The 9275-nt window shown below is 36.4% G+C and overlaps 1 protein-coding gene across 2 annotated transcripts in view; it reads right to left on the bottom strand.

Moving 5' to 3' along the window:
• Positions 1-1660: 1660 nt before the first annotated feature.
• Positions 1661-9275, bottom strand: part of ctnna2 (catenin (cadherin-associated protein), alpha 2) — a 293925-nt gene continuing 286310 nt past the window's right edge. For both annotated transcript variants that reach the window (XM_017405479.3, XM_017405486.3), the window contains 2 exons: positions 5922-6056; positions 1661-1988 (listed from right to left, as the gene is read on the bottom strand). In XM_017405479.3, the coding sequence (XP_017260968.1) occupies positions 1701-1988; positions 5922-6056 (423 nt within the window). In that variant the 3' untranslated portion in view covers positions 1661-1700. The remainder of the gene's footprint in view (positions 1989-5921; positions 6057-9275) is intronic.

Below are 9275 nucleotides of genomic sequence, written 5' to 3'. Positions count from 1 at the left end.
ACTTTTAAAACTTACATGAACTGCCCTGACGATAACAACAAGCAAGCCTACAAATATGTATTATATAAGCAAAAGGAAAAAAAAGTGGGCTTTTTTAAGTGAGGTGTTTTGGGGAGAAATACATGTTACTTAAAGTTCAATGTAAGTATCAATCAATAGATAATGGTTCACAAATACCATACAAAAAAAAGGTCATTTGAAGTAGTCGAGACACTACACTTAAACCACAAAGTGAGAAAATGTCAGATTGAAGATGGAAACAGGGCCTTGATACTCCTGCTAGTTATCAAGAAAAGAAACACGGTCATGCCTGTGCTTGTAGAACTGACCGTCTGAGTAAGTATTTATGTTTGTAAGAAATCTTTTTTTGTAAATGTTGGGCTTTTAAAGAGGAGCATGAGACTTTGACCTTGAGATGCATGAAAAGTCTTTGATGGATCCTCTGAGGACCATGAACTCTTGCAAGGAAAGGCAAGACGATCCATCGAAGACCTATTGAGACAAACTGGTGAAAACATCACAAAACAAAACATTAACAGTTCTGACCTATGATCTGGTATCTCAAGTCAAAGTGAAGTTCAGGAGTTGAACCATGACCCTGAATCAATCACTGCACTAGTAGCTTTTTTTTCTCCCCTAAAGTATTTTTTTGTCTGCAGATCATGGATCTTTCATGAAAATACCAGGACCTTAAAATAAATAAAATCATCTTTCTTGTGTGATACTCAGATTGTCACTATAGGAAGTGTAGAGTGGTTTATGAATGGCAGAAAGAAATAGACCGTAAGAAAAACACTGGAAACTTGAGGATGAAGTTGAGGAATTTATTAGAGAAGGGTGAATATAAAGGTATGCAGGGATTCTATTCTCAGAGCAAACCACAACTAGTCAAACCTCTCAGTCTATAATATACGCTACACAACTTCCAAACATGGTCTTCATTGTTAGTGTGGAAATCATTAAATAAAAGGAATTTAAAACGAAAATACAATCAACCATAAATGGGCTTTGGTAAAAAAAAAAAAATGTAATATAATAAAAAAAGAAAACATCATATAGATTATTATTATCATTATAATTGTGATGATGAAGAAAACTACTTGAATGCTGACACTTCTCAGTATCTTAAACATAAGTTATTCCTAGCGCTACAGGTTAACATTCAAATTGGAGCTAAACAAAAAATCGAGAGGGGTCATACCAACACTGACATCTTCCAAATAGAATGACTCCTCTGTTCATTTACGGTTTCCATTCAGACAGTTAAGTGTGTTCACAAGCAGCCAGTCAGTAGCACATTAATGATATAGCTAAAATATCGACTGCCACATTTATTTTTTTTATTTATTTTTTGTAAATGTCGCTCTTCGTCTTCGGATATTTTTTCTTTTTCTTCCCATGTTTTCAGTAGTAGTTTGCCGCATTTTGGCTCTCACGTTAAGCTACAATAAGATCAATAAATACCATTGGGTGTGTGGGTTTTTCTGTGAGCTGTGAAGCCCACAGTGTTCACAGGAGCCACAGTAAGGCAGTTTAATATGTACTGCAGTCCTCCTGACGTGTCACCAACACACACAGCAAACAGAAGTGGGTTAACACAATGTAAAAAGGGACTTTTTTCACTAACTTTTCACTGTCATGTTTTGTTGTTTTTCATGACTTTTTTTTTTTTTCAACTTTTCATTTTTTTTTTTTTACTTTTAGAAAGAGTCCATGGCCTTAAATTCACTGAGGGCCTGGACAGGGGAGATGTGTTTCTTCTGGGAGCCTCGTCTTACGCGTGTCTGGCATTCCTCCGGCTTCTCCCTTTTTACCAAAGGCTTCTTCTCTGGAGCCTTCATGCGCCAGGACACCACGGGGGAGTTGACCGCAGCTGTTCCGTACACCTTCTGGTACTTGGTGGACGCTACATAAGATGCCTTTACAGTCAGCACCACTGCATTCATTAGGTTCTTGGCTGCTTGGATCAGAGAGGTGGCGCTATCCAACTAAAAGAGGGTAAAGACAAAGGGAAATGTCAAAAAGTGTGCGCAGCAAAAAAAAGTGCAATTACTTCTTCGGCCTCAGCAAGAACATTGGAACATGTGAGCTACATGAAGCACCTTTGGGGCCTCTGCTGCAACTCGCAATTAGGCAGGATAAAAACACGGCTCTCACTGTTTGACATCTTATTTTAGTAGTTCTTAATGAGCAGAAGCAGGGGTCAGGTGTATCTCTGTCTCCTTCTGTTTTGTTTGGCTGACATTTAAGGGTCGGCGGGCAGAAGGCCTCCTCCTACATCACACTGAGATGAGTCAACTGTTTCAATTTAATGAGTGCGGATTCCAGCTGGCCACCATGAAAAGGTTGAAATCTCAGCAGGACTTGCATATCTAATGTGAGGAAAACTATAACATTGCTGAGAAAACATGATGAATCAGCTCGAGGATGGAGGAAATCCAAGGTATAAATAAAAAGTCAAGTTGGATTTTCAGTGGGCAAATAAAACATGTGAAAAGTTCATAGAGAAACTCAATAAGGACTCATTATCTCTCCTGATAAGAGCTACAATTGGAGGGGGCAAGATTATTAACACTCATCGCGGATATGAAAATTAAGCACTACTGGGTCTTCAGTAATCGCTCATTTCAGAGTAAAAAGAACTGAATTTTAAAAACAAATTTGTGCTTTTCCCAGTAATTCTGTAAATGACATGCATAACCATGCTTCCAGAGCGTAAATGTATATCAATGTGTATTTCTGGAAGAACTGACAAGCTGCTAAACTTGTTTTAACCGAACTAGACCTCTCAACTTCTTGTGAGTGATGTTGGTTGACTGCAGCTTTTCTGTGCACTCACAGGAATGACAAACTCTGTGCAGCAAAGCCCAGTGCGGATAAGAACGAGGAGTGTAAGTTTAAAAACTAGATCTTTAAAAACACAAGTTGTGCAGAATTCACTTGAAGACCACCATGTCCAATGAGATCTGAGCACAATCTGAGGCCAGATCAAACTGGCTTTTTGAGATCCAACTCTGGTTCTGACATTACCTGGTACATTTGTGTTCACAAAAGAAGACTGACTTTGAAAAAACAGTAAGAAGTGTTTTAGCATTCCTCTCTCCATCTTTGGGCATTTTCTATAATCAGGTTGTGGAGGTAGAGGTTTCTTATCTGATGAGATAAATACACAAAATTATTTAAATGAAGTTTTTGTTTATGCAACATTAAAGACAAATGAGGCCACACTTTTGACAAAAGTCAAGCATTTGCCCTCTTTGCTAATTGGTAAATATTTTTAAAAGGTCTTGCCAAAAAGGTCTGAAAAAAGACTCACCATCACCTTCTGAAGTTGGCTCGATTGTTCAGAAAAAACCCAGAAGCTAACAAGTTACAGGTCTGTCATTAACTGCAAAGTGCTGGAAAAACAACTTTACATCACAATGGACTGAAAAGATGTGCCTAAGAAAAGAAAAAAAGAAACTGTTCCAAACTCAGGGAACAAAATGGCTAGACTGTGTTATTTGGTAATAATGATCAAGTATATTTGTACAAGTAAAGCTGAAGCATTCTGCTGTATTAATAACCACAGTAATGGGTAGCAGCATGTTCTGGGACTAATATATCACAAGTGGAGTCAATGGGTTGCTCAAACCAGGTAATAAAGGCAGCAAATTATTCAAAACTCTTCAGCATAAACTTAAACTCTCAGCTGGATGGTTGAAACATACCTTAAACCTGTTGAAGACAAATGTTAAACTTTTGGAATGATTGTACGAATGATCCTGTCGCCAACTAGAGCTTAAAGAAAACCACTAAATTGAACTGAACTCTAACAATTCTGGGATAAAAAAGGGGATTGTTTAAAACTAGAATTTTACCGCAAGTTTGTTTTTTTTTCAAAAGCAAAATCATTTGAATCAAGTACAAAAAATAAAAACATTAAACTAAAAATCAAATGTATTGCTAGATCCTTTTGGCAGATGTTTAGACCTGTGATATTTTAGAAAATGCAAAATAATATTTTTTTTTGGACCAAAATTATTTATTTTTCTTAAAGATGCGCAATGAAGTGTTCAAGCAGTTCACTGCACATCAAGCTTAAAAAAGCCCAATATCTCCCTGACATCCTGTCCATGATTAATGTACAGAAATGATCAGAATCATTCATTTGTCTGAAAGAAATAAAAGAAGAATTCAGATTGTTTCAATTCATTTCCTCAATATGAGAAAATATACACAACAGTATTTCTTGATCAAGTTTAATAAAACTGTTTTTAACATTGTCTTTATTGAAATACTGTAGAGTTTGTGAATGCACAAAAAGCTCCCAAAAGCCTTGTTGAAAAACAAACAAACAAACAACAACAAAAAAAAATATATAAGATGGGTTTTTCAATTATATTCAAAATGAATGTTGTTTTAAAACAACTATATAAAAACCCAAAACATACGCTGTGTGTCAGCTGCTCATATTACAGCACCGTCTTCTTTTACCTTTGACTTAGACGGTATTATAACAGCAGGCAGAGGTGGCTTTTAATGGACTGTTTCATGTGCAAAGACTTATGGGAAAATACAGTAAATAAAAATGTAATCTCTTTTTGTATACCTTTTATTTTAAATAATTTGCTATTCTACGTTGACCTTTATTTTTACATGTGTTATGTATTTTTTTATTTTTAAATTTGCTAACAATTTTACACATAAAGGTCAAAAGAAAAAGTTTTAGAAAATGAATCACTAGAATATTTTATTGCTCTTTTAAGCCTTGCATTTAGAGGCCATCTAAGTACTCAAACTATGCAGTGCTTAATACTTTAATGTTAATATTAATACAAAACCTAAGATTTATTCTTATAAACATTCTCATCTGAAGTACAATCAAGAAACCTGAAGTGGGACGCAGGAATTAAATAATAAAACACTACTTTACACGATGAAGGCATAAACATCTTAAAGAAAATTCTGAACTATCAAGATGGATTTGTTTATTTAAAAAAAAAAACAAGGGTTGTTTTCAAGAAAGAAGCTTTTCTAAAATAAAATCTTTTATTAAAATAAAACTGATTTATGGAATAAATCTTTCATTCTGTGCCTTCTTATTTTCTAAATTAAAATGATTGTTAAAAGTCAAAATATGGAAGAAAATCAACTTCCAAATAATCAGAAATGTTTTTAAATTGTCATTATTTTACCCAAATAAAAGAATGTTCTATCCAAACATAACAATAATATGATTTGGTACCTTGGGAACTTTTTCACCAACCTGTGGCCAGTGTGTCAAATATCACCACGGCTAAAATTTTTTGTGACTCGTGTGTTTTAGTTTGTGTGTGACCTTTTCTGCTATATATTTGCTGAGGGTAGCAAAACTCACAGAACGCAGGAGAGCAAAACAGTTCTTTTGTTTCTGATTAGTATGGTTGTTGGCAAACAGGGCTGTGGTGCATAAACACTGCAAAAATAATCTAATTATAATTTCACTTGAGTTAACTGTGTTCATGTTTTTTTAAAGGGTATTAAGTGAGATTCTGTAAGCGTATCATTAATGCATTAGCTGAGACAGCTGTAAATTATTATTTATAACAAAAAGTCTGGAAAAAAGCTATTTGATGAAAAGTGTTAATGTCAATGTTGGTTTTAGTGTGAGAGGTAATATTAGAGATCATACAGCAGGAAAAAAAAGGAAAGAAAAAAGATTGTGGTGCACATTTCAGATATTATTACCAGATAATCTAATTACAATATCTTTAATCTGCATAAACTATATTCTTATCTTCTGAGCTCCATCTTGACCTTGAGTTAAAAGGAATGTGGCTCTGTAGAGAAGAAAAGTGGTTCCGAAAGGCTCGGGTCTAGTGGCTCTGTGATAAAAATGGATCTGGAGCATTGTTGATGTTGGAAGAAGGGCATGTGCTGTTTTCTAATGACATACTTACACCAGATACAATGAGCTCTCCACCCAGATTCTGCACCTCAGCTTTCACCTTGCTGCAGATGTTGAGCTGATGACAGTACAGGGCAATTCTCTGCAGGTAGGCCAGCAGATCCTGCTTACAGGCCGAGTCTGGGCACTAAACAAGAAAGGACAACAAGAACAACAAACTCATTAAACCACATAGATAAAGAAAAGAAAAGGAAACACACTGTGCAATTCTTGAGAGAAAATGATCTACCTATTATAAACATAATGGGAGAAGACTGAGATGGTATATGATGCAAAATTTCACAGTATGATTTCACTCAGAAACTTGCAGAAAAAAAAAGATTATTGGGCTACTTAAATCTGTCTGCATGTTACAGAGCACTTGCATGGTCTTAAAAGATGGATTATTTTTCTAATAGATTGAGATTTCAAGTTGCCAAATAAACAGGGTTGCTCCACGTGACTCACGCTGTCTGATGCCTGAGCTGGTTTAAAACAGGGATCAACAATCCCACTAAAAACAGTAGGGTTGTAACATTATGTATCAGTAATTACTGTGCTACATCTCTGGACTGAACATGGAAGATATTAATTAGCAATTTGTCTGTGTTTTAAAGGCAAGTTTTGTTACTCTTATGGAGTCAAACTTTTTTTTTTCCTGAAAAGATGTTAGATCAGTCAACAATGGAGAGATTTAAACATCCATAAAAACATGTTTCCACAGCACAGCAACTCAACCTCTCCATCTCTCTTTGTTGTGAAAAGGACTACAAGTCTTGATCTGGCCCTTTAGGCCTGTTTTGCTACTTCAGCAGCAAAGAGTCCACTCATACAGTGAAATAAATGGACCAACATGGAATACAAATATAGCCTCTTTAGTTTCCCTGCTCTCACACAGTTTGGCTCTGTAATTCCACCTGGAAGCTTTCCAGAAGCCGGCGATGGCCTACTCCGCTCCCAGTGGGTTAAGAACATTGCATCAGCTTTTAAAACACGGTGAGCACCGTTTTGTAGAAACACCTTATTTCAGGACATTAATATTAAACAGTCCTAACTAGGACATTCAGCATGCCTGCGTGGGGAAAACGCACTGATCATTTTCCCCATTTGTGGGCTCTGGTAGAGGGGGATAAAAAGTTTAACATCTGTAATTCGAATATAGCTCCCCTGGGGCGTGAAGCTGTCTTTGCCACCCATACAATTTACTTCCGCCTGACAAAAGGCCTCCCATGTTAAAATAAATAGTATTGACTGGCCACAAGTGTCATTCACTGATGGCAAAAAACAGCCAATGAACACAGTGTTTTGCTGTCTGGTGAAATGCCCGTTTCTTCAGCTCACAAATATAATTGCAAAGCGTAGTTTGAGGCATTGTTTAATTAAAGTTACAGCCACTATCAGCTTAAAGCAACACGGTAAATAAGGCCCAAGTTGCCACAGGCAGACACAGTGCCACATTAAGTGACACTGAGTGCAGTCTGAGGTGGAGCTGCTAGCTCATAGAGCAGTCAGTGAGGCGGTGGGGGGAAGGGGGGGCGGGGTGTTCCTCCTCGCTGGGCATTATCATTGCATCGCCACTCCTGACTAGCAACACTACTAACAACACTTCACACTACCGGCACAAATACACACACATGCATGCACACTGCAGCCTCGGGCGAGTTTGATGTCGACATGATACGATTGTTTCCCACTGTACAGCTGACTAATAGCCCGGTTCTATCACTGATTCCCTGTTGATGTAAATAAATGGTAAGGCCTATTACTTCGCCAGGCTCACTGAAGCTCTCTCAGGCTTCGTTTACATCTGTCACAGTGAAACAGAACGTATTACTGACTTGTCAGAAAACACTTCTTGCTCCACTGCCATACTGTGTTTGACCCTTCCTTCAATGCTGCCGGACCTCAGACACCCATTTCCTTTTAATCCAGAACTATGTGTTTTGTTCCAGAAAGAAGAGATCATTTCAGTTTTTATTGTCTAATAAACAAAAGAGCAAAGTGTGAATGATTCAGAGACATAAATGGAGATGAGGGTAAAATGTCATTGGAGACCTCAAACTTTTACTCAAAGCATGAAGTTTGTGAAAAGTAATAATTAGAAAATAAAGTTAGTTGTTTTTTTTTTCCCCTGTTACCCTCTTTTGCTGTTTTTCCTTTATGGCTTTTTGTGGTTTGCATTGCTGATACAATTAATAATTAATAACAAACCAAAACAAGAAAGATATTTGGGATAAGGAAAAAATGACATGAAGATGATGCAGTGACAGATTTAAATGGAGCTTGTTACATTCAGGTAAACAAAGACATACATGCCCTCTAATTGAAAGCTGCAGTACAGTCACGCAAAACCAAAGTAAACTCTTTCAGTTTCAGGTTTTATGCATAAGAATGATCTCTTTACCAGGTCTAAGGCTTAGATGAAAACAGCCTTTGATAAAAAACAGCAGATGACTTATTAAAGCAGATCTAGCCCTTCCACAAACATAACTGGTCTTTTAGGTGTCCCTGAGCAGCATGCATGAAGTCAATCAAAATTCAGAAATCAGACAAAAAGACTTCATTCTAATACTAATCCAAATACTCTGTTTTTATTGTGAAACCATCTTCGGCTTTTGCACTGCTTGTATTTTGAAGGCAACCGCTGTGGTTTTTCAGTTTAGACAGTTGTGTTTTCACCCCGATGTGTTCAACAAACCCAGATAGATAATGGTGTCTGTCCTTTGAATCTAACCCTGACTCTCAGGACCCTAAGCAAACTTGTTTAAAAAGAAATGTGGTTAGTGTCACGGAGTAATAGATGATGATTTCTTTTTTTAATCTGAAAACTGAAGAAAATAGAAATGATTTTTCTTTTACAGACCTGCAATGTAAAACATAAGAACTGAAAAAAAGCTAATTTATTTAATACCACCACTAGCCAGTTGCCTTAATGTGCCAGTTGCCTTAATGTAAGTGGTAGTAACATTTGTTCATCTGATCTTTGGTATCTGAACTAAAAAGAGCATGTCTGTATTTAGGTAAACACAACAACATATTGTTACACTTACATGGTAAACACTCTTTGGCACATTCAATCATATACCTTAAGGATTCTCAACATAGGAAATGAAAGGAAAATATACAGTATTTAACTACCTCTTTCACAATTCCTTCAACAGCTATACCTTATAATTTATTTTCTTTGAATCTACAGCAGACTTACATGTCAAAACTTTCCCTTGAAAGCCTTTCAGAATGTCACCAAATAAAAATAAAATAATTTCACGTACAAGATATAAACCTAACCTCTTTGTTTTATGACAAATTGACATTTTTTGGGGTATTTAGATTTCAACTCAGTTCCAACAGTCTTTGCCAAATTTGT

This window comes from Kryptolebias marmoratus, linkage group LG3 (assembly GCF_001649575.2).
Source record: "Kryptolebias marmoratus isolate JLee-2015 linkage group LG3, ASM164957v2, whole genome shotgun sequence".
In the NCBI taxonomy this organism is placed as follows: Eukaryota; Metazoa; Chordata; class Actinopteri; order Cyprinodontiformes; family Rivulidae; genus Kryptolebias; species Kryptolebias marmoratus.
This window is presented reverse-complemented; position numbering and strand designations above follow the sequence as displayed.